Source organism: Acanthopagrus latus, chromosome 22, assembly GCF_904848185.1.
Source record: "Acanthopagrus latus isolate v.2019 chromosome 22, fAcaLat1.1, whole genome shotgun sequence".
In the NCBI taxonomy this organism is placed as follows: domain Eukaryota; kingdom Metazoa; phylum Chordata; class Actinopteri; order Spariformes; family Sparidae; genus Acanthopagrus; species Acanthopagrus latus.
The window spans coordinates 22,128,077-22,153,687 of record NC_051060.1 but is presented as its reverse complement, the minus strand read 5'-3'; the positions used below and the strand labels follow the sequence as shown (position 1 = coordinate 22,153,687).

The following is a 25,611-nucleotide window of genomic DNA, read 5'->3' as shown; positions in this document are numbered from 1 at the left end:
TTTGGTCTGGTTTTGTTCATTAAAAAAGTACAAAAGTATCGGGACTAAAATATACTTCACAATAGCTAGTGCTTATTATGCATGCTCGTGGCACTTATCAGAAAATGATGCGTATATTGGCCTCTAATTCTGGATTATACCAGTGATTATTGTCTTCATTGCTTTAACAATACAGTCAATAAAGGTGGAGCGGATTCCAATTGATTTGTGCATATATTATATACTATATCTCACTTAACATACTGCTGCATAGCTTGTGAATTCTCCCCTGGAGACAAATAAAGCCTTAGTGCTCTGCTGAGCTGCGTGAAGTCTCTCCCAGCCGCTCAAGTGTTGAGCATGACTGATGAGAAAAAGCTCAGATACTGGACGCTACAGAATTAAACACATGATGTCATGTACGACGTAATGTTTCTAATGTTCAGTGTCTCTGAAGTGTCTGCATGGAAGAGACTTACTTTTTTGTGCCCAGAAGCTAAACGTTGTGCCATCCCACCGAAGGCTCCGGCGCAATCGTGTCCCTCTCAGAAGCTTTTTTAAACCGGCCTTGAACTGCGGCGCTTTTTCTCAGACGTTGAATGACCTGGCTGACACTGTTTGCAGGTATTTGGCAGTTTTTTTTGCTTCTTCCTGAGCTCTCCATGACAGAACAGGGTTGTCAAAGTGACAAACTGCTAACTATTAATTTTGCAAACATCTGCGGTGAAACTTTAGATGGTTGACAATAACCTTTCACCCGGGGATAAACAAGAAAAATCTACTTTAATGTCACATCCCATCCAGTCCTTTGGCTTGACTTTTTATAAATGTCAGCGTGATGGCAAGCATGTTTTTAGTTTGTCCCACCCATCTTCGCTTTTTTTTACTTGCATTTATATTTAAATGTTGACCTTATTAGTGCACCGGCTGAAAAAAAGCTTCATTAACCTCAGAGGAGAGCATAAACGTAAAAAGACACTACTGTTAAAAAAGACTTAAAACTGAAACAGTTATTAGTTAATTTGTTCACCCAATTGTCTTTCACAATATTGTTTAGTATATTTTGTTGACAAAAATAAACTGTACTGCATCGACGCTTGCAGTGATGAAGTTAACAACGTTCTCAAACCTTTAATTTTCCGACAATGGTCGACAGAGCAACAAGCTCTTTTCAGCGACACCCTGCTTCACATTAATTCAGTTACACACATTCACACCTGGTAGCTGCGAAAATATCCGAAGTCATCAGCTACTTGCCACACAGCAGCTCTGCAAGAGTGGCCGAGGGTTAAATACCCTGTACGAGGGCAGCCTGACAGCCTTTCAGCAACTTTCTGGTCACAAATCAGCTTCTTTAACCTTTAAGCTGCAGCTCCCAGACCAGCTGCTAAATCAAACACTTCTTTCTTGTTGCTTGGTATTATGTTGTGGTGCTGAGGCTTCATTTCACAGACTTTTAATGGATGTTTTTTTTTCTGCTTGTTTATGGGCATGTGTGTGTTTTCTTGCAAGTTGAGAGACAAGAACCCGAGAGGGAGGGCAAGACGTAGAGAGATGGAGAGCTGAGCGAGAGAGAGAGAGAGAGAGAAAGAGAGTGGGAGTCCTGGGATGAAACGCTGACATGGAGTTTCCTCGTGTTGCAGAAACAGCCCGTGAGTTTGGAGGCGTTGTTGAGACTACAGAGAAACGCTTTCCTCGTTTTTTGCTCCGGAGGAACTGACTGATCACTGGCCAGTCTGCTCGCTTTCGAAAGACAGTTGTCTCTGTAGTTTCCTGATCCGGACCAAAGCCCTTTGTGACTAAACAAATGGAATAAATTACCCAACTGGAGTGAATTATAGATTTTCCCCCTAGAAGTTGCTGGCATTTATTACATTACAAATGCCTTTATGTTAGGAACAGAAATTAAATGGGGAAGTCGTAAAAGTGAACTCCCAGACTTATGGCAACGGCCTCCATTATTCTGTTAAACAGAAACGCTCCTCTGGAAGGGTCAAGCATTTATACTTCTGAATGTGTTTCTGTCATCTTGGAGATCTCGGTTATTAGTTCAACCTGGTGATCTCACAGACGCTTCGCCTTCTGTCAGAGACGACATTTCCTACAGTGTCAAATAGGCTCCAGGCATGAGCCTTTGAGCTCGGCTGCTACATCTGCTCTACATATTCATCCCAGGGCCTCTTTAATTCTTGCCCCCGCGCCCACACTTGCACACACACACACACACACACAAACAGAAGACACACACATACACCTACACACAAATGCACACGCTCTGATATGTGCACGCACAAGGGACTAAGTATGCATATAAACATGTACTGTGATTAAGGAAGTGAAAAAAAAACAAACAATTTATTTGTTATGTCGGGCTTGAAGAGGAACGGGGGGGTTAGTAATCTTGATTTAAAACAAGCAAACAGTTCTTAATAAGCTGTGACGAGCAATCTCATTTCAAACATCCCCCGACTGTAAATACACAATTCACCAGCAAAGGAACTTAGTGAGCGTAGCTTCCACAAATATAACTGGTGATTGATGAAAAGCTTGAATAAATGTTCCTGATGACTTATTTATGGATATATGTAGAGTACATTTACAGCATATGATGCTGCAGTGCACAACTTGTTCTCAAATACCTAGTTAATGTATGAATGTTTAGGGAACGGTCACACAAGTTGTTCTGGGAGATGCTGTCAATTGATTGTTTTGGTATGAATATGAAGAAAGAAGAGAAAAAAAAAAAGGGGTCAAGATTTGGGTTAAAAAGTTAATGTCAGGTACGTCATTCAAGTTTTGCACAAAAGTCGCTGTGTGTATTTACAGAACATCATGCCTTTGGAGCAATGAGTTGTTTGTTTTTTTAGGATAACACGCTGCCGAACAAATGGCGTTTTGGTCTATCAGGTTTTTGGAATATAAACAGTCTATCAGAACAATGGCACGACACGCAGCAGTTTATAAGACTGTCAGACTGGATTTCTTTTACTTTGAAAGGTTAAGTATGCTCGAGAGTGACTAATGATGTATTTTTAATCAGTGAATGGGCGGATTGGACATTCAAATGACAACATCCCCGTGAAGAAATATTTGACGGGCTAACGCTACACCCAGTCGGATGACTCTGATTTTGAGTTGTGGCAAAAGTTGAGCACTGAGCCGTGCGTCTATTTGCTTGTAGTTCTGCTTTTTAGATTGTAGTAATAATGCTTTACATTGGTGAAATACTGACGTTGGGTTACTAGAGCACAGCAAGCCCGTGCTCCAGTGGAAGCCCAACCAGCAGATAATTGTTAACGGATGTCACACTAGCAAAACCTCATGACAAGGAGCAGACATTCCTTTTGAATTTTTTTTTTTTTATCAAATGTTACATGGTGTTGATAAGCAGCAGCTGACCACCAGGTTAAGGTTGAGAGTAGCAGTAGCGTTAACTGTGAACAGCAGCTGGGATCACATTTTGATGTGAAGAATAGTGAAGCAAACATGCTTTGAGTTTACTCTCCGATGCCGAGCTTTGTGGAGCACAGAGTTTCCCATGAAGCCAGTATCACAGGGAGATAATTACTGATACTGAAAACCACACAAACCGTCGGTCCTCTGCAGCTCCATTTCTCTCCACAGCTCCGTATCGTGCTGTTTGCTAACCCACGCCCATGTTGAGAAATCCAATCACATGTGAAGGATTTGATTTAAACTTCTTTTGTAACTAAATCCCGCCCATATATTTAGCTTCACTCACGCATACTGTACATGAGATACGCTGAAGTTCAAACCACAGATTCAGTGCAACTAGAAGTCACAATGTCACCAAGCCGTCAGCGCCACCTATCTACAAAGAACCTGCCCAAAAATACTTAATACTTAGCAAAATCTTAAATAACAATACAAGCACAACATTTGCTCTTTGACTGAGCAGAGATGCCCCTCTCACATCTGTGTGTTAAGTATGAAGCTGGGGTCAGGAGGTTATTAGTTTTGCTCTGCATGAACAATGGAAGAGCGAAGAAAAATCTGAACTGGCTCCATTCAAAGTTCAGAATACACCCACCGACACCTCCGAGGGCCCTGACACAGCAGCATCTGTGGCCCTAGTTGTTTCAATGTGTCCCACACAGTTGGCACTGGTCAGCCCTTGTTGGTGGCTTTTCTCCCAGCTGAGTATGCTGACTCGGCAGCAGAGCCCATGGGTGAGAAAAATCACAATGATTAACTGTTCGTCTGAGGGAATTAGTGCTTTAGTGAAGTGGAAAATGAAAAAAGGGAATTTCCCTCCAGCCTGTCGCCATAGTATCCATGATTTCACCTATTTAATGTTTTTTTTTTCCTCACCTCTGCCAATTTAAAGTTTTTATAATTTTTAACAGCAGTTGGTATACGTAGTCCTGAGTTTTAGCTTCCCTTTTCAAATGATGAACACAAACTACCGCCACCTAGTGGCTTGGAGAGTTACGCCCGCTCATGCAGACACAGATCATATGGGCTAGTTGGCCGTCGGTGGCGGTTTTCAACGCTGTCAGCCTTCATCACTAATTAACATCCTGTATGTTGTTTCTTTTTAACCCGTACACAACCACTTATGACACGTTCTAAGGGAGATTACAAGCTGTAACTGTTTCTTTTTGTCACCACGAGGTTGTCAGTCGACCAACGGAGTCAAAGGATGTCATAATAAGTTCATTTCACAAAATGTTGAACCATTCCTTTAAAAGCATACACTGTCCTGATGCAGTTTTAATGAGCCAAGCCTAAAAATTGCAAATGCGGTTCAAAACATAAATCTGTGACTAACTATTCATGAACATTCTAGCAACAAAGTGTAAAATAAACATTGATAAGTAAATATTAACAGTTTATTTAAACAATGGGTTTGGTGTATATGCATGTATGTATTCTGAAAGTATTTGGACAACCTAACCTAAATAAAACTATTTAAAGCAGTGTCTTGTTTATGTCAGCAACTCCTCAGATTTGGTTTGTTTTACAAGTCAACATTTCCTTTGTGCTTTCCAAAGGTTATGAAAATGAACGTGGGTCGTGTGCAATGTTTCGTCAGCAGAATGCTGCAGGCTGTGAGCTACTGTTTTCCTTGAGATTGGAGAGATAGATTTCTGTTTGCCAATGCATCATGGTTTGTTAACAAGTTTCTGACTACCTGCATACAAATAAATCAGCGCAGTTCCTGCCTCATGGCTTTGTTGTCTGTTATTTTTAGTGTTTTATACGAAAAGTCATAACTCACTCAACGGTGCAGGCCTGCTGGTTTGAAACCCCCCACTACGCAAGGCTTGGGTCAAGGAAAAATCAGCAAACTGCGAGACAAATTGCTCCTGGGGAATAATTCAACAAGCCTCTTGAACTCCAGAAACCGAGCTACAAAAAACACAAATGTACAAAATCAGCATCGCCTTCAAACCAAGTCTCTTCCTCTCTCGCGTGTCTACCAAACTTTTTTTCTCACTGCTCTGCCAATCTAGTCTCTGTTACACCCTATGTTCCCACTGAGTCATATTATTTCCATATTTATGTCGGCAGCAGCCCCTCGCTTTGATCTCCGGCCTTGTTCAGAGGCTGATCCTGTTATGGCTTGTTCCTGTAAATACTTTGAAGTGCTCCGGGATTAGAAGATCGTGGACCCAATGAAAAAACAAACAGCTCTTCACACAGATTCATTTATAAAGCCCCTTTAAAACACAAAAAAAATCATTTGGTAACAGTAGATGGAAGTTTACTCTGTAATTGTTGGTAATTGTGGAGCCACTGTTTATGAGTTCTGACAGAGTAAGATTCTGAGTGATTGAATTTGGAGTGTGTTCCTGCCACACACAGCAATTTAGCCTTTGAAACTTGACAACAGCAGGGGTAACCATTCTGCTGACCGTTTGCTCAACATGGGTAGGGCCAGCAATTGAAGTGAACAGGAGAACACTGCACGCTTGTCTGAGTTTGACAATGACAAGATGGGACATATGAAAACATCCTGTATATAATGTAATGTTTACAGTGTTCAGCATCTTAGTCAGTTATAGTCAAGCCATGTTAGCAGTTCTGTGAGGCTGTACTTGAAGGAGCAAGTTGTGAGATATAGCCATTTTAGTTTAAAACATTCAAAAAGTGGACGAGTCAGTTCTATCCTGTTGCAGAGATGTCTACTGAAGTAATCGTGCTAACCTGCTAGCCTCGGTCTGTCCTGTTTTGTAATACCACTTTGTACCCGGGGCTTAATTTGTGTGGAAAAGGATCCGGGACCTCCCAAGACTGGGACTGGCACCAATTTAACAGGATCCTGCACCTCCTTGTCATTATCAAATACATTTTGTTAATATTTATGGTATCTTATGCTTTTATTTTCCACATTTCTAAAAAAAATAGCTGATTTTGCAGCCATTTAAAACAGTGTGTGTTCTGTGCACATAACGCGAGCTAAGCTGGCATGTGGTTTGATGCATTTTAGTTTCTAAATACTTTGGCAGTTAATGACCGTACACCCGAGTAAGCAAGCGGGCGTGTGTGCTGTAAAATGATGAAATGTGTATCTGTTTATAGTAATGAAATGGATCCGAGGTCTGCTCCCTTTTTGTAGCTGTTAGCAGATCTTTCTGTCCCAGTTCCATTACCACACATTGCAGCAGTTCACAAAAAGAAGAGTGATGAGTCGACGGGGAGGTGAAGGGACAGTCAAGTATAGAGAGAGAAAACAAGGAGAGAGAGTGCAAACAGCAAGCTTAATCACTTTATGCACCTCTCTGCTGATTCTGGGTGATTATTGCGAATGCTCTGATTAATAAATGTAAATGATAAAAGATCAGTTTGTTTTTTGATGCATTTTCTCACTTTTGTCGCTCCCCTTGATGTACAAAACTGAAGTGCAATCAATCCAAATATTGTAAAGACATAAAACAAAAAAAATAAAATGTCAAGCTTATGTTGGGGCAAGAGGACAAGTCATGGATAATTGAAGTGAGTATGATTCAACCTCAGGATGATGAATGTGTAATCAGTCCAATAGTAGTAGAGATAGTTCAGTCCGGAACAAATCCGTGGACCAACCAACCCACTGACAGACTGAGTCCGAGCCACACAACTATAAAAACACACACACACACACACAGACACATTCTCATTTTTACAAGGCGGGTAGATCCTGAGAAGTGTTTTACGACACTCTGGCCAGTGAGCTTGAGTGAGCGCAGGTGCTCTCTGATCCTCTGTATCAGCACTCTGAATCACCCAATCCACTAAAAGAAAAGACTCAATTATACCCAACTACACATTTCCACGCTACCCAGAGAACAAAGACACCCTGATCTCTTTAAGCGAGAGAAAGGCAAAAATAAAAACAGAAAGCCAACTAAAAGAGGAATGTGTGGTGGTGGCTGCTCCACATCCCCTTGTTCTTGTCAAGATATGTAAAGCGTTTCTTCTCTTCCCCCTTTTATGAAAGCCTGTTAAGTGTCGCACAAGTAGTGACCGCAGCTGTTTCGTGACATTTATTTTCTTGTCGTTTTTTTCCCATCGTTCCCTAATTGGCTTCTGTTTGTGTCGTCCTCTTATGTGGTCTCTTTACACTCAGCTTAAATGAATGTACACTCGGGCTGGCTTTGAGGAAGAAGAAGAAGAAAAAAAAAACGTTTTTCAGTGGTGGCGGCATAAATGTTGTAGGTCACAGAAATTATTATCTTTAATTCTGAGGCCGCGAGTTGCCTGATTTTTCGGTCGCAGCGCGTGGGTGAGCTCATCCACTTCACTGCACATTTCATCGCATATTTCCTGTCCTTTTGCCACTTGGTCTGTGGTCTATCACCCTTCATCGTGTGGTCTCCCTCTGACCAAATCACCAAGCTGTGTAAATTGCACATTGGGACAGACAAAAGGGTAGGGTATCATTTTGACTACTGTACGCTGTGGTGGCACTGTATTAAATGAATGAAGTGTAGTTGACCGAAGTAAGACGGACACACACGCTGCCTGTTGAGTTTGCATGTTTAATCTCCCTCTGAAGTGCCTCCAGTCCTTTGATATTCTAGAGAGTGTCTTTCTGCGTCGTCACAGCCTGTTCAAGTTTTTCTTTCCGTGCTGCTCTTTACAATAATCTCTAAAGAATTAGCTCTCTTAGTCCCGGATAACCTACAAAATGATTTATAAGGCGCTTAGTTCAGCAGTTTAAGCACAATCTGTAAATCTGATTTACACTGTTATTATCGCACCCAAAACAAGTATAAGTATAAAATCATTTTCATCGTAAAACAAGCCAAGGAAACGCAGTAATGGCTGACTGCAGAAGCGCACACTCCAGTCATTCACCACAACAGGCCACAGAAGCAAACCATTTTTTTATAGTAGCTATGTGAATAAGCCAGATAAATGGATAATGCATAGCGCAGAGGTTGCGCATAGGAAGTGTAACCAGCCGACCTTATTGTGTTCTTTGGACATGTGTGACTTTACATTCCAACTCACTACCCAAGGCTTGTAAAGATAGTATAACGACAAACACAGACAGCAACCGGAATAAAAACAAGCCTTCTTAAGACACACACGCATACACACACACACAAACACATACACACAAACACACACATACACATTTACTGGAAGAGTGACAGAGCATTGCAACGGGAGAGAAAAACAAGTGGGCAAAACCACTTGGGGAAAAAACACCCTATATTATCAGGGGTGGAGATCTGCCACAAGGCACATTCCTGATCCAATACTCACTTCATCCCATGCTATTTCAATATTGGTAAATACTGTAGTCTATCCACAGGCTGGGGACTGCGCTGCACCCGGCAGACATAACACCTCTCGGGCGAGACATAAGTCTGTGGTTGCATTGTAAAACAGGAGGCGATAACAAAAAATAAGTAACTGTAGTAGCAATGACATTATCTATCTATCTATCTATCTATCTATCTATCTATCTATCTATCTATCTATCCATCCATCCATCTATCTATCTATCTATCTATCCATCTATCTATCTATCTATCTAGGATTTATAATACTTAATAAACAAATTCTGTGTATTCTGTGTCATCCATAAAAAAACTTTCTGATTTGGATGGCAATTATAAAGTTAAATGGTTTATACAGCATTTCCTTGTTTGGTAACAGTGAAATAAGTTTAATTAACTTATAAATTTACCATTTATAAATGATGTTTTTAAAAAGTGTGTGTAAATGAATGTGTTGATTGGTGATCTACTGGACAGAGTCAGGTAAGCTGTATCTGTTTTCACTTGTTATGCTAAGCTAAGCTAAGCTGCTGCTGGCTATAGCTTTATATTTAAACCGCATACATGAGACCGATATATACATATATCTTGTCATAGCTCTGGAGGAGAAAACATATAAGTATACTTCCCAATATGTCAAACTATTGCTTGTATCCATTACTGAACTTCTAACCTGCAGAACTTTGTCAGGTATATCTAATAATCATCAATCACACATGGTGGGTCAGGGAGTTCCTGCAAACTAAGTTTGAGAGCAACAAAACATTGTGCACAACCTATGACGTGTGTGTCTAAGTGTTTTGTGTTTGCAATTCTTCTGAAGCAATGCAAGCAGCAATTTTGTCAGGCTGTAGAATGCAGCGCTGGACGTCTGCCTGGCCAAAATCTAAGCTGAATACATTTTTGATTACAGTGAAAAAAAAAAAAAGGCATTTGAGATGGAAAGTACATGAATCAGTAATGAAATCCAAGTCCAAACTTTTTGTAGACAGGAAGACAGCGCATCATTAAGTGGTATGGGGAGGGAGAGAGGTGAGATGTGCGTAGGGAGGGTTAATAGTTGGAGAGAAAGCAGGAGGAGAACAGAGATAGCGAGTGGAGAGGCGGTGAAAAGAGCAAGAGAGCGAGAGACGCTTGAGGGGAAAGGTCAAACCCTGACACGTGTAGCTCGTTGAACCTTCAACTTTTAGTGGAGGTCACCGCCGGGAAGCTTGGAGGGGAAGCGCTTTATTGTTCTGGGTTACGAGCTACTCGCCAGCCCTGTTAGGAGCTCCTAAATCAAACACACACACACACACACACACACACACACGCACACACACAAATACACTGTGGGTCATTCAGGGCTGCCTGAGCCAGATACCGCCTGGCCTGAGCAGATTTTTCCCCTGGTAAAGTCTTTATCCTTGACGCCTCACCAGTCTATTCCTAGAGGCTGCTGAAATGGAAAAGACGAGGTGGGTTTTTATTTCGGACCATTTTATGATACCAACTAATGTATATGAAAAGACATCACCTCATAAACCAATAGAGTTCCCTTGCTCGTACACCTACTTAATGCACTGTGAGGGGTGTTTCACATGAAACATCGGAGCTGCAAAATGCATTCGGATAATGACATGAAGAGAAATGGCGAACATGGAACGCTAGTTCGTGTGATTACATTACTGGAGCTGAAACGATTGGTCACATAATTCAATTCACAAAACTTTATTTGTCCCTGGGGGAAAGGGGGGATTCAAGATTGAAATGACTGATTTGTCGACAAATAGAAAAAATTACACACGATGATTTTGATTATGGATAAACAAGCAAAAACAAACATTGCAGCCTTTCAAATGTGAAGATCTGATGCTTTCATGTCAGTTACTGATGGCTGTACAAGATAAGTAATCTGATAGAACAGTACATATTACAGACATTATTATAATCATAGTCTTTATATTGGTAAGTACATCAATTCGAGCTCAATTTTGAGGTACTTGTACTTTGACACTTTTTCTTTCTGCAACACAACTAGATTATATGCTACAACAAACACAATATAATAATGTGACAAGCTCATAAACATGTATTGCATTGATGCTTCAACAGTAATATGTAGATCCCGGACAATTCTGGACTTTTAGAGACGATTCCAATAGCAATGTTAGAAGGAAGGAAAATGTCAAATATAGATATATCAACCCATATTCTTTTATACAAAGAATATATACATAAAAACACATTTCTTTTTCAATGATCCATCAAATGTGGTTACCAAACACGCGCAAAGACACGTACGTAATGGAGGACGAATATTTTACAGTATAACAATAAACCAAATCGTCCAAAATGACCTCACTGCACTGAAACTGTAAATGTCACTGGGAAATTAAATATTATAAATTATTAAAAAACGGTTTACCACTATTGGCCGTTAAAATCAGCCAACCAGTACATCAGCCTGGCCGGTAAAATGTGACTTCTCATTCACCAGTCTTAACAATTGATTGATCTAATATAGGAAAAAATGAACTACTGAACTTTTGATACTTCTGTACAGTACTTTTACTGCAGTGGTTCATATTCTAAATATAAAGGTTTTACATGTCTTGCATTAAGATTAACAGTAAAAACATAAAATCACCTATAATGACAGAAATTGAGTATTTTTTAAAGTTAACATGCATGTATATTTTTCTGGACTTGCAAACAACACACTTGGACAAACTTTGTCTAGCATGTGCTGTTCCAGCAATGTGTGTCTGAGTCAAACTTTTAAATCAGATTCAGATCTAATTTGACCATAATCTGCGCCTGAACAGTAGGTGTTCCTTATTGATTTATTGAAAACTCTGGGAAGTGTCAGTGTGAGAGGTAGCAGAGAGGAGTGTGATGATGATAACCTCAAATGAATTCTCCTCTCTCCACCCTCCTCCACAGTTTATTAGTTTAGGCCAGAGGCCACTTGTAGCCTTGCAGAGTGGACGGTAATTGTGTGCGTGCTCCTTAAGCACCGACCGCAGCAATAATAGACTGAATTATACAATAAATTCCCTCCAGATGTGCTCCCTCCACTCCCACCCACCTACTCCAATTTGACAGTTCGCACACCCACAATCTGCACGAGGAGGCCCTCATCCACACACACACACACATGCGTGCACTCACTCACCCGTATACACGCTTACAAATGTACGTACACACGCGCGGTGGCTTAGTTGCAGTGTTTGCATTGTCAGATTGTTTCCATACTGGTGTTAGCTCGCTGCGTTTCCTCACTGCTGGTGTAATTACAGGTCGTATTAGCTGATAGTGTTTTGCTAACCTCCTAATAGATGTCCTCCTGCCTCGGAAACCTCACAGAGACTCCATTCAATAATAAGCAGCCTTTCTAATACCCGATACTATGACACACACACACACACACAGGCTGCTGTTTAGAAGTAGTCATTCACACACGCCCTACGAAAAGATGCACTGCTCACATTTAAATGATGTGGAGTATATTGTTAGTTGATAAGAATTATAAACCTAGCACATAGAGAAAATGTAGTTAAAGTACATCCCAAGTAAAAACACAAGCTGCATGGGAATCTGTGCGTCTATTTCTGTCCTATGGACGTCGCGGGCGAGGAGGAGGATAAGGACGAGAGGAAGAAAGAGGAGGAAAAGAGCGGTCAGACTAATTATTATGTACACTGCTGCTGAAATGTGAGTACGTTTTCTGGGGGGGCATTTCTTCCAAAATGTTTTTGTTCCAGATTTTTGTGTACAGTCATAGAAACGGGGTTTCATATTTTCTTACGGCTAAATATTGCCCAGCTCTGGGCCAGCGTTGTGCTGATGCAGGAGGATGGTGAGAGAGTGGACCACCAGATAGATTGGCTGCTGCACTCTCCATTTCCAAGCTCTGTTGGTCTGCTGCTGTCAAAATCTCAGCATCAGCCTGCACAGTGCCACCCAGTGTTCAACCACGGGGCGTTAGTCACAGCATACAAAAAAATGGATGTATGAGTAAACAATGATGAACATGAATTATTGGATTGGTCAGAAGTGGAAAACAGTTTTCAGATCATTTATTTTATGTAAATGTAGCAACACCCCGCTACAAAAAAAATACTTAAATACAAGTAAAAATGCTGCACTCATCAAGTATTTTAATGATAAATATAATGTAAAAACTATATTTAGTACTTAAGTCAAGTGAGGGTTGTCGAATGGAATAAAATGTTATTAAAGTATGAAATTAAATTATTCAATTCCTTTTGGTTTTGGATTATTATTGCTGTTGCATAACATTTAATCAACACTTTAATGTTTTAGTTGTGTGGAGTTAATTTTAACTGTTTTAAACATGACTGAGTAATTAAATGTAAGTATATTTCATAAAACAATCATGTTCTGTATGTAGAGACTTGATGTAAAAAAGAAGATAGTAACGACAGTAAAAACCACAATGATTCCCTCTGAAAAGATGTCGAGTATTAAGTACCATAAAATGGACAAACTCAAATGAAGTGCTGGTGTCGCAAAATCACACGGACATACTGCACGTCAGTAAATGTGCTCACTGTAGTTCACTTTCTTCAGCCAGTAATAATAGCAAAAGAGTTGTATAATAATTCAATTCTGCTTGTTTGTCAGATTTTTCTACTGTTTTCAAAAAGAGCTGGGGAGGAAAAGAAAAGGGAATGATTTGCAACAAAGGTCTTTAATTTAATAAATTAACAATATATTACATAAATTGAACCAACAACTGAGTGCAACAAGGCACAATTTATCATATAAATGAAAACAAAAGGGGTTATCCTCTCACCATATTTCAATCTGTCATCACTGCCACTTTAATTTATGAGTTTTAATACTACAAAACAAAAGACTAAGTCTAAGATATTAAAGTTTTCTGAAGCTATTAAATACATTACATCATGCTTGTTTACATCTGTCATATAACTGAAGTAAAAAACTGTGTTCTCAACGAGGAACAACTGTGGATCTATTTTGTGTGAATAGACCAATATTGTATCTATTGTTGTTTAAAATATAGAGCTCAAAGTAATCTCGCTTTTTATTTCTTGTTGCTAATAATAATTAAATAACATATTAAGAGACACAAAATTAATGGAAATGGAAATCTAAATGTAAGAGAATATAAAGAGATTTTCCAGATGTGCATTTTTAAATGTTAAACATGTTGCAGACCCTGACATCCATGATTATAAATACTAAAACTACTAATCGTACTAATAACACTACCTGAAATGTCACCGACTGTGTTTAACATATCTTAACCGACAGTGTTGCCTCTGTTACACTGTCATATGGTGATATTGTGTTTGCCAGGTGAGAGGCTGGCCGGACTAATCAGTAAAGGCAGAGTAATTTGCCTGCAGACATGTTCCAGAGCTCAACTCCCTGGTGCTTTGCTCAACCTGCTATCCCAGGTGGCTTCAATGCTTGAATGCCCCTTTTACCTGCCTCGTACTACACAGCCAGAAAAAAAAGGAGGGGGGAAAATGAATGATTTAAAAAAAAAAAAAAAAAAAAAAAGACGTCATAACAGGAAACAGGAACAGGAACCAGACTTGGCGGACTCTGCAGAGGCCAGGTGCAGAGTTTGGCTCGCCTCCCCCTCTGCTCTCTCGTGCAGGCAGGAGGGTGGCTGCTGGTAGCCGAGGCCTTTTCATCGCCAGGCTTCTTTATCAAACCCATGGGTCTAGTTTGTTCTCCTGTTGCTGCTGCTTGGTGGGTTGCCGTTATAAATTAGACTGCAGGAGATGTGGGGAGCTCCCTGGGCAGATCCCTGCCCGACGGCTGCTCACGTAGAAGGTCAAGTGAAATATCAGCTACGCGGTAGATTTTTTTAATTACAAGAAGCCAGCTCGTAAACGCAGCCTCATGAGCGAGGGTGGTACGGTTTTAGTGTTTTTCTCTACGTCTTGCCTCCCATGCTGCTCGCCGTACGTCTTTCCCGTGTCGCGCTGCTCAAGGATCTTTAATCACCACGTTGAAGGGAAAAGATGGTTTGTATAACAGCTATTTCAATTTATTTGACCAATCAGAGGAGGCACACTTGCTAATGACTCCTTGTAAGATATATCTCCTTCATCCTTTCCGAGCTCAGTCTTGGAAATTTACTGCTCAGGTTCAAGGTCTGTACAGCGAAGGGAACAAATTAATTTACAGTCTCACTGACCAGTTTAGAACATGATGACGTTTGGGGGAAAGAATTACTTTTAGCTGCCCCCAAAAGCCACACTGTAAAACAGTGTGAAAGAGATGAAATCAGATACTAAAATTGCACATTTTAAAACATCTAAAGCTCAGACTTAAAAAAAAAAAAAAAAAACCTTCCCTGCCGAAGATGCATTCATTGAGAATATTAACTCTAAAACATATGCACAATTAATTATTTGCATCTGTAAGAGGGCGTTGTTTTTGTTTATTTTTATTTAAGCGGTTGTCGGCTAAGTTCGTCATTCGGAGCCCTTGTGGCCTCCTGGGTGGCCGCGGCTCATGCCAAAGATGCCCCCGCCGTGTTTAATCTTTGACATTTATTTGTTTGCTTTGTGAATGAATATGCAAGCTGGAAAGAGCTATTAGTTCTAGTGTATCCTCATTACAGGGGGCTGTTCATCCTGCTAGACTGTGGTCGGTCAGGCGGCCGCTCCTCCAGACCAATGTCCAGACACCGCCTGGCAACCTCGCCTATAGTCCGTGTCCTTTCACTCCTCACTGCCAACCGTCCAGATACTAACTGGCAACCATCGGCACACCGAAGCTCAGCTTGAGGCCACGCTGGCATCACAGCGGCACAAATGGAGCCTGAGATTGGTTCAGGTTATATCAACAATTTGAACATCCAAAAACTGAAACTTTCAATGAACCACCTAAAAGGGAGGAGATTGTGATGCTTTTAAATATTGACTTTTGTTGTTGTCTCTCAAAACAGTTCCAGCGGCTACATGCTTGTTTGTGTATGCAAGTGTGTGTGTGTGTGTGTGTGTGTGTGTGTGCGCGCGCTTTATTCCTCTGTAGCATCCAATAGGCCTCTAAGAGCCGGCCTCACCTCATCTGGCAGCCATTACCTGCACACATGCTCCTGTCTGAAGGTTGATCTGCCGGGTTAAACAAATCCAGGCAGCGCAGCGCGGCCCGCCAGGAATCAGCTCCATACATCAGCTGTGGAACAGCCAACATGACAGGGTTAGAGCTGGCTACCGTTAGCCACGCACTATCACTGATCTCCCAACGCCAAATATGCTCGAAAACGACAAACTCACTTTGGTTCAGGTGCTGGATGTGGCGATCAAATATAGTGAGATATGCGGCCTCTGCTGAGGGTTTTGAAGGAGGGGGAACGCTCCTGAGTTTCCCTCTGGAAAGTTGTGACACGAATCATTTCTTGTGCATGAAGTTCCAAACTAAACAGTAACAGGCATATAGTCTCAGTGTTGAATGTGGAATTAGGTAATTATGTGCAGCATTATGCTTTATCCAGCATTTTGGTGTGAGGCGAGGCATAAATGCATAACTGTCTCTCAGCAGGGATGGCACGGAATTGACAATTCGACCAAGTTTGTGGAGTCTCATTCGATTCCGTCCCCAATCAAAAGCGCTCGAGATTCCATTTATGTTTATTACATTTCCTGTTTCTCACTTCATCACGTCGGAATTGAAACTGACAGGGTAATTATCATTTCATCCTAAATTGATCCCAATCCATGTGGGCTGGCTCCAAACACAGAGACATGAGAGGGGGAAAAAAGAGAGATGGAGGAGAAAAAAAAAAGAGAGAGAGAGAGGCATTTTGGGAGCATTTGGCGATGGTTCAGTCATCTGTAAGACGTATCGCTTGAAGGGTGGGGAGAGATGGAGGGAGGGAGAAAAAAGGAAGGGGAGACGTTTTGGAGATTGCGTTGCGGGTGTTCCCTTGATGTCCCCCTGACAGGAACCAGATTGGGAGCCGCGCGGCGTCGGCGCTTTGGCTTTTTATTCGTCTGGCTCCGCCGGGTTTTTCCTGGCCTGAGCAGGCCCGGTTCTGAGACGCTGTGGCCCACTCGTGGAGCCAGCCCGTAGTTTAAGTGAGAATAACAAATGCTAGAAAAAATAATGGGCCTACAAAGAGAAAAAGAGAGGAGCTGCACAATCCTACTATTGTTCATGCTAGCTGGGCAGAAAGCACAGTCAAGCCACGTCTTTGGGACATTTTACTGGCTCTAATAAAGAGTGTGTGGTCCCTGTTGTGGAGAGGTCTGCCAGACTGACAGATACGCTCTACAGTAGTATTGGATGGTTCCGTATCATGTATTTTGAGTTGTGTTACTTGGCACAGCGCAGACGAGACCTGTCATTCATCATGCTTTTGCCTAGCTGAGAGTAGTGGTCCGAGTTGCTTATGATGGCATAGTGTGCAATACGTTGAATAAGTAATTGTAAAGGCGCTTTTGGACAGTGGACGACGAGGAGAGCTCTCAAAACTCACACATAAAATGACAAAATCCTCCAATTTGACTGGCATGTTTGAACTTAAAGCAATGGTATATGAACTGGAAAATATTTATACATGTCAGTAGGAGCTAAAGTTGCAAGTTATTTACAGTGGACTGACAGAATATACTCTGTATCAAAGGTTTTATTGATTATATGTAATGTGTAGCTTAGCAGCAGGAGGCACCCAGCTTGACTTAAAGCATCTCTGTGCGGTTATAAGATTATAAATTTATTTTAGAGTGAGTATAAGCAATAAACTCTGAGTCTGTATTGATGAAAAAAAAAAAAAAAATGGAAGAATTAGTTCAAGCTCTTTCTGTCTGAATCCCTTTTCGTGCAATACTGTGTCAAATAAAATGCAAAAAACAGGACGAGTGAGACGCTGCGTTGCTTTCCTTCATTCTTCAGACTTTTCGTGTTTAACATTATTCTGCGTTAATTCCTGGATTTGTAGCATGCAGACAGTCACACACACACACACACACACACACACACACACACACACACACACACACACACACACACACACACACACACACACACACACACACACACACACTCATGTCCCTGGCTTCTACTGTGTGTGGTACAGAAACACAGTTTGGTCTGTGCTTAATCAGTTCTGTTTTTAAGTGTTCTCCACTCAGTTTTCCAGCACAGCCCCGTGAAAGAAAAACGTCTGGTCGTGGGTGGCTTAGCTGGGTCACTGAGCCCACAGAGTAGAGCATTTCATAAGAAAGAGCCCACTTAATTCTGAACCATACATGGCATTAGCTGATTTACATGCGGACAGCTATCATTTTGTGAGGAGCCTGACATTGATAAATGAGGTGTTTTACCTAATAGGTAATAAAAACAAATTACAGGTCTTAAGAGAAAGGATGTTCTTCATTTGGCTCTGTTTTCTGTCTCTTCCAGGGCAAGGGCCAGATTGTTTCCATATGATTGTAGCCGTCATTTGTTAAGACTGCAGACAGAGATTAATAACGGCATTTTCTGATGACTGATCCATACTTCGCCTTGGGGTTACTTAAGGAAAAAAAAAATGGTAGGAACAACTGGACATTCAGAATAAATGACTGTTTTTATCTGCAGAAGTAGACTTTTGTAGGTTAGATACTATTTATAGTGTGCTGTATTCTCTAATTCTCTCCCTGTTATTCCTCTTCTCTTTCTTTAAATAGCCTTTTACACTGTTTGTGCAAATTAAGTTTTATTAATTACAGGAAACTAAAGTCTCCTACCGCCACCATAAAAATGAAATGAACACATTACTCATATTTATGTCCTCACAGCTCTATGTAGAGAGCAATAAACATTTCTCTGATTAGCACGGCACAAATAATACCATGGTTAAAAAGCCATGATGTTTTCACTAAAAGACTGTTAATTATGGAGGGTAAAAATGCCTCAATGCAGTGATTATGTGGTCCATCAAATACCCTAAATTCAAATTAGTGAAACCATAAACAATCTACTTATGGTCAGTGGGGATTCACAGGGTTTTCACACAGGGAAACATGCTGACGTACAATGTGAAATGACAAATGACAGTCCAGAGACGAGAACAAATCAGTGCTCTGACCAGAGGTTTTTTTTGCAAAGAGAAAATATTAGCCCAAACAGTACTTAGTAGGTGAGGGTGTGTTATTCTTAACCGGTTTGAATCACTACTGGACTCTGCGGGTCCCACAGAGCTCGTATATAAGCTCTCTCAAGTTTCTTCAGCTAGGCGTGAAAAGGCTTCCCTTCTGGTGTAACGCAAGCCTGACAGAGGACAAGTCTGCCTCTATTCGCCGTCTCAGCACAGTCAAACACGAGCCGAAAGGATGAGGCAGCCACATCCACAGTAGCACAGGACATAATTTTCCACAAGCTACAAGATCCTGACATTGTGAACGCTGCTCAGTCAGGTGTGATTCTTCTTTACTCAACTATACATCAAGCAACTGTTGGAGTTGTACCAAAATAAAAAGGAAAAATATAAAAATCTTCCATCATGAACTCCACTCGTGTACAGGTATGATCGCTCATGAATACATGACATGTTTGCCATGATGTAAAATGGAAAGTCCATATGTGCACGCTCAGTTTAAGAGTCCGGAGACTTCGCTTTTTAACCTTGAAATTAGACCGTTATGTTTTGTCACAATCCTGCAATCATCACATAGAGAAACAAAGACGATACTTTCCCTGTGAATCGAATTTTGCCGTTCCGTCCTGCTTGTAAATGATGCAGGCGTATGTAATGACTGCGCAGTCAGACCGAGGTAATTTTAAGTGCCACATCCAATCAGCACTATCACCACAAAGCATCACAGCTTGGAGCGCAGTCATTCTCTCTGCAGGGCCCTCAGCTGAGGTGCTACTCAACCGCTGAAACACAGTAAAAGTTACCGATACGGAGAAAAAAGAAAGGGTGAGGAAAGAGAAGGGGGCAAGGGGGATTGGGGTTGGAGGGGGGGGGGGTGAAAGAGTCTTGGATCCTGTGGTAAGTGCCAGAGGGACACATTTTGTTGGAACACAGGGTGTGCTGAGTGATGGGAGAACGGCTACAGCAGTGTTTAGAAACACCAGTCGGCCAGTCTATTGCCTAGGAGCCTGGGTGTCTGCGCTGAGCTCTCCCCCCCACCGCTCTAAGTAGGATGGTACATGCAGCCTCACTGCATACCGCTCTGCGTGCCGCTAAAATTAGCCCCCCTGGAACCAGATGGAATTCTAAACAGAATAAACTTTTCTTGACTTGATTATATTGAGCCTTTCCAAGCTCCGACATTAAAAAGAAAGAGAGAAGGCAAAGATCGAGGGGGAACCTTAGAAGCTAATTGCCGTGGGTCTGGCGTGCACATTGGGCATTGTGTTGAGTCGAGACGCTGCAGTAATGCCGGAGCCTTTCCCCGGGCCGTGTCTCCCAAAGGGGGAACTGTCACATCTTCCATGCGTTTGTGGTGGGCTTGCAGCTCCACACGGACTGCATGTGAAGCCGCTAATTAAAAGCAAGCGATCCGTAACTGTCTGGCTCACCAGGCCGTGCTCATCCATGTGGCCCCCACTGGCTCTCGTCTACCCCCTGGCCCCTGACTTAGGCCTCTGCATGGAAGTGATTTTACGAAAAAAAAAAAAAAAATTACACGAGTCCCTTTTACAGAAACACCAGTACTGTTACAGTGTATTTATGAGAGTCAATTAAAAGGTTATTTTTAGTCACTGACTTTACCTGAGGTGGACCATACAGAACATTTTAAAAGACATGACAGAAATTAGGAACTTTAAATCTGGTACCCAACACAGTCACATGGTTTCACTTTTGTTAATCATGTCATTATGGAAAAAAGAAAAAAAAAAACTGAACAAAATAAAACGTTCTTTTGTCGAATCCCTCAATATATCAGTCTCGACTGATCTGGTGACACCATGTGGAACCGCGGTAACAGCGCAGTGGTTTAATACTATAGCAAACGCTGATTGAGCAGCTGCCTAATGAAACAAAAGAGAAACTGGTTTATTTGTTTATAGTACAGCAAACAAAATCATATTGGTTTAATAAAAATGTCTGTCAGTGATAATAATTACAACAGCAATCTGATTTAATGCTGTACGCAGCGTAAGTAGTTTTACATGCAACAGCAGCGCACAGTTCAGTCGGGTGCCCTACTGAGAAGTTGGAGTCGTGCACCCTGTAGCCTGCAGCTCTTTATCTTAGCCTGTTGTTCCAATACTCTCCTGCAAAAATAAAAATGATCTCCGAATCAAAAATGTCAAACATTATCATCATCATCAGCCAGCATCTACTGCTTCACAACAAAAGCTATCCCAGGTTTCAATAGCTGAATGTGGTAGTATTAATACAGCTCTGACTTGGCCTTAGCAGAGTGAACAGAAAACACTGAGGTGGTTATCAATAGAAGGATATCTATGCATGTGTTTTTTATGCTCATTTGCCAGTAGAAACATAGAAAACATCACAGTAAAGTCATTGAGGTTGAAAAAGCAGAAACAAAAAGGTGGTTTCACGCTTGTCGAAAAGTTGGTTTATCGAGAAAGGCAAAGTGCGACGAGGTGCGATGGAAACACACTTGGAGCAAGTGACTGAAACATCCGCTATAGATTCTGCTTCACCGAAGGGATGAAAAACAGCGACAGATGAAAACATGATTTCTGTTGAACGCATGAAACAAACATAAATGCTATAAATGTTTGAGGTTTGATTGGCGCTGCATCATGTTGTTGCACAATCTTCTCCTGCAGTGATGCAATGGCACCCGACAGGAGGACTTGGTTCATTAAGCGTCAAAAGTGACGCTTTTGACACTTAACGAACCAAGTCTTACTAATTGCACAGAGATAAAAGACCGTAAAGGCACATACATTTTTTTGTTAGCCACATTTGGATGGAAGTCTGATTAATTTGATACAATTTTAAATGTGGCATCTTATGTATGAATCGTTCCCCGTCCAACCCTCAATTCTCGAAAAGCAATATAAACCCAGTGTGAAAATGGTGGACTACACCACAAACAATGAAAACCACATTATGGTAAGGAAATTACAGAATGTAAATGGATATTGCTGAAAATATAATAAATAGCATCAAAAACAGTGTTTGATTTGATGAAAATCTTCTTGATGGTTTCTGTCCAGTTTTCTGTCCAATAACGTAAGCTACAAACTCTTTGAAAAATATAAAAGAGAGGATGTAAAGCAGACAATAGCTGCATTATTACATAAACAGAGGAACCTAAAGAGCACTTAGAGTACAAAACAAATTCCTTTAATGAAACAGCCCATGGTCGGTAGAGGAGATGGAATGGGACTTTGACTCGCTCCAAACAGTGACTTTGATTTCCGAGATTTGTTTGTTTCCACAAAATGACAGCTGAAACCCCAAGTCTTTCTCTAAACCAAAGTCTCACTACACTCCAAACTCAGCCCAGTGGTTGGCCACCTACAGAACAGCAAAGATGAAGATGAGGGAAAAACCCCTTTGTATCAAAGGCTATCTTCTGGTGACTCCCTGGCTGATGTTTATCAAACGCTGATTTTAATGCTCCATTTTTATCATGGCGATTAGCATTGTTTAGTAATCAGTCAAACCGAGACTTCCCCCTTGTCCGTGCGAGTGTAAACACTTGTCTTCTCAAAACAGCTTCATTTGGATAAAGAAAGGACAGAAATGTCTCGGTGAATGTGATGGTATATTTTTTGTATTGTTCGCTAAAGCAGAAGCACATGATGCAATGTTAGTGTTTATGGAGAGGAAAAAGCAGAAAAAGCGGTAATTGCAGTATCAGTCCTATGTGAGCCATGACACATATGACCACCATGAATCGGCCTTTTTCTCTCAGAAATCCATTCTATCCCATCATAGGTTTTTCCACGACTCCTGAGCTTAACTTTCAGCCACAATTTTATATAATCCCCTTTTTTCAATAACCTCAGTTTGCTTTGATTACCTTAATCACCTTTGAATCTAACCAATTTTCAGAGTCTGCGGTATCTCGGCCCGGGTCTACACGGTGGTGTGTGCGTGATTGAGGTGAGGCGCTCAGCACTGCTGCATGCAGTAGCTCCTTTGAGTCGGTTTCCTCGACAGTAGGAAGGAAAACCTTTGGGAGAGGGGGGGTGTATGGAGGTAACGTGAAGGGAAGAGTGAGGGAGCGACCCAGACGGTGACTTGGCTGGGGTCAGGTGTAAACATATGCACAGCTGGCGGGCAGATGTGCTCAGACGTGAGCCAGTGACCATGTCTTTGGTTCCTTCCTCTCCGCTCACCTGATGTTCATCTAATTCAGCGAGCAGAAACAAAGAGTAGGCAGCGGAGAAAAAAAAAAAGTAAAATTGTGTGCAGACATTCTTTAAATACACATAAGGGGTCTTGCAATGCAGACAGTGAGAAAAAATCAGAAGGGGGGGGAGCACAAAGAAATCAAAAGCTCTGGTTACTCAAGAAGTGGCCTCTGCTCCTCTGTTACTTAGCGAGTCAAGCGAGTGTGTGGTCGATGAGAGAGAAAGTATAACATTTCCCATTTTCTACTTTACTGGAGTGGTCTGGGAGACTCATCGGATGGGGTTTTAAAAAGATCTTTCAGTGCACTGACATCCTTGAACGCACCATGATTACATTCCTTGCACCCATTGCTTTCTGTTCCCGCTCTTATTCAGTATGTGCCAGGCCAAAGAGGACACACAATTTGGTGCATTTTTGTGGATTTTCTGAGACCCCTAATCAAACTTTCAAACAAATGATCTCATGACGTAACGAACTGGAGAGATGCAAGCAATAAGAAAACAAACTCTCCACTACTGCGAGAGCAATAACCAAAAGTTTACACCCTTGCAAACAGTTTAAATATTTACCAACCTTAGTAAAACAGTCGGGGATTATCCTGTATTGTTGTAACACTGAGAAAAGACTCTCATACTTTCCATATTTTCTGCTGATTCCATGAGGCTGAAAACAAGGAGGGGGATCAGATTAAAATCTCTTTGTACATAAACTACCCATTGACTCACAGTCTTCCTGTCGGAAGGAGCAATTAGCTCTCCGAGACAAAGATCTCAGACATGTTAAATGGCTGAAAATAAATAAATGTGGGTATTGCCGTTAGACTTTAGGCCCTGTTTCAATTAGAGCAGAGGCCGTGGTCTGTGTCTCTCACTGAGCTGCTGGCTCCTTCGAGCTCTGCTTCTATGGGGACTTTTTAATTGCTATGTTTGAGCTGAGAGGGAAACAGAGAGGGGAAATGTACTGTATTCATCTTGGCCTCCCACTATGCTTCACTCATGAAGGCCTGGGGTGATTTGTCTCTTTAACGCGGAACGCCGTACAGCGAAGTACAGTGCTGCTCAGACAATGCCTTCATTCTTCCCATCATGAATGGAGATTTTCTTCCACAGGTCCCTTTTTTTTTTCATTTTTTTGCAGCGGATTGATTTATGTGACATAATTTATTATGACCAGCCACCCGAGCTCCTTCAATTTCAGGAGGTAAAATGATCTAGAGATTTGCTAAAATCACAACACCTTCAATATAAAAGCTTTTGACAAAGTCTGCACTTGATATTCATCATTAGATTAGTGGTTGGCATCTGTTAAGCCTTATATAACTGATAAAAGTAGTCTGTGGCTCTTATTTTAAGGATTGCATTCCTTTTCAAACATTCCACACAATCTGCTGAAGTCGGTTATACTTTCGACGGAGCGTAAGATTTCAAACTCCTCGCTCTCTTTTGCTTTTTCCATATCCAGCTGATGGCAGCCATGTCAACTATCAAAAAGCGGCGTCTGCTTACAGAGATGACTGATGAATGATGGTAGCCAGATCTGTGTGTGTGTGTGTGTGTGTGTGTGTGTGTGCTCTCTCTCCCAGCATCCAGACATGTGGGTCATAGAGCGAGACCAGTTACACACCTCCTGATCTCTCTGCTGTCAGATCAACAATTTCTGTCAGCATATCTTTCTGTGCCGCTCTCTCACTCTATCTATCCAGTCTATTCACTGTCCTCAGGCATCCCATCAATCATTCTTCCCAACCCCTAGATCTCTCTTCGCGTCTGCGCTGCGCTGGGACGAGAATGTTTAAAGGTCCCTTTGTCCTACTGAGAGCGGCAGCGACGTGAATTTCCTCTCAGATGCGATAATATGATGACGGTTACGCTATTTTCGGGGACACCGCAGTCTCTTTCTTGTGTCTCTCAACACCCATAATAAGCAGCGTGTGCCTTCCGCGACAACGCTTATACCTTTCACCCTTCCCTCTCTCCCTCCGTGAGTTGCGTGATTACACGCAGACAGATGGTTTGAGTTTGAGCCCTGCCGCCGCACGCTAATATCGAGACATGCTTTGAATTTATCTCACATCTTAATGGACGATGGGGTAGACAGGCGGTTTGCAAACTGCCGAACCGTTCCTCTCGCCCTCTGTTTATTACCGTATTTATTTGACTGGATTCGAGGAATGAGGCGAATTGGCCCCTGTGAGAAACGAAACAGAGAAAGTGAGAGGGGTAAGAGCGTTTGACTGTTAAGACTGCGGTCATGAGAGCTGTCAAATGCTTGTCTGTCTGATAATAAACCTCATTGCATCAATCAAACCATCCTCTGTCCTCTTGGGCATTTCAGATCTCTCCCTCATGATGCTGACATCTCTTGCGGCCTCTGGATTAAAGCACTTTTTCCTCAAGCATCCTGGCTAAAACGTGACTAATGTTTTACATCGCACCCAAGGCTTCTACTTGAGGAGCATCTTCTCACATCGCCTTGACCCCAAAGGCCACGGGAACACATTGAGATAATTGCGGTCATTTTTATTTTTATGTTAAGCCTCTGCAGTGGTTGTATAGTATCACATTTCACTACAGTGGCCCACTCACTTACTGAAAGATAAACTCCTTTTGTTGATCTAAAGTGGTTTGCTTA

The 25,611-nt window shown here is 41.6% G+C and overlaps 1 protein-coding gene across 5 annotated transcripts in view; it reads right to left on the bottom strand.

The window, feature by feature from the left end:
• The window catches only part of runx2b (RUNX family transcription factor 2b), a 122,287-nt gene that overhangs the window by 61,361 nt on the left and 35,315 nt on the right, over positions 1–25,611 (bottom strand). The window contains exon 5 of one of the 5 annotated variants that reach the window (XM_037087471.1): positions 15,788–15,881. The exons of the other annotated variants lie outside the window; for them this stretch is intronic. Within the exon in view, the coding sequence (XP_036943366.1) occupies positions 15,788–15,878 (91 nt within the window). The 5' untranslated portion in view covers positions 15,879–15,881. The remainder of the gene's footprint in view (positions 1–15,787; positions 15,882–25,611) is intronic. 5 annotated transcript variants of the gene reach the window in all.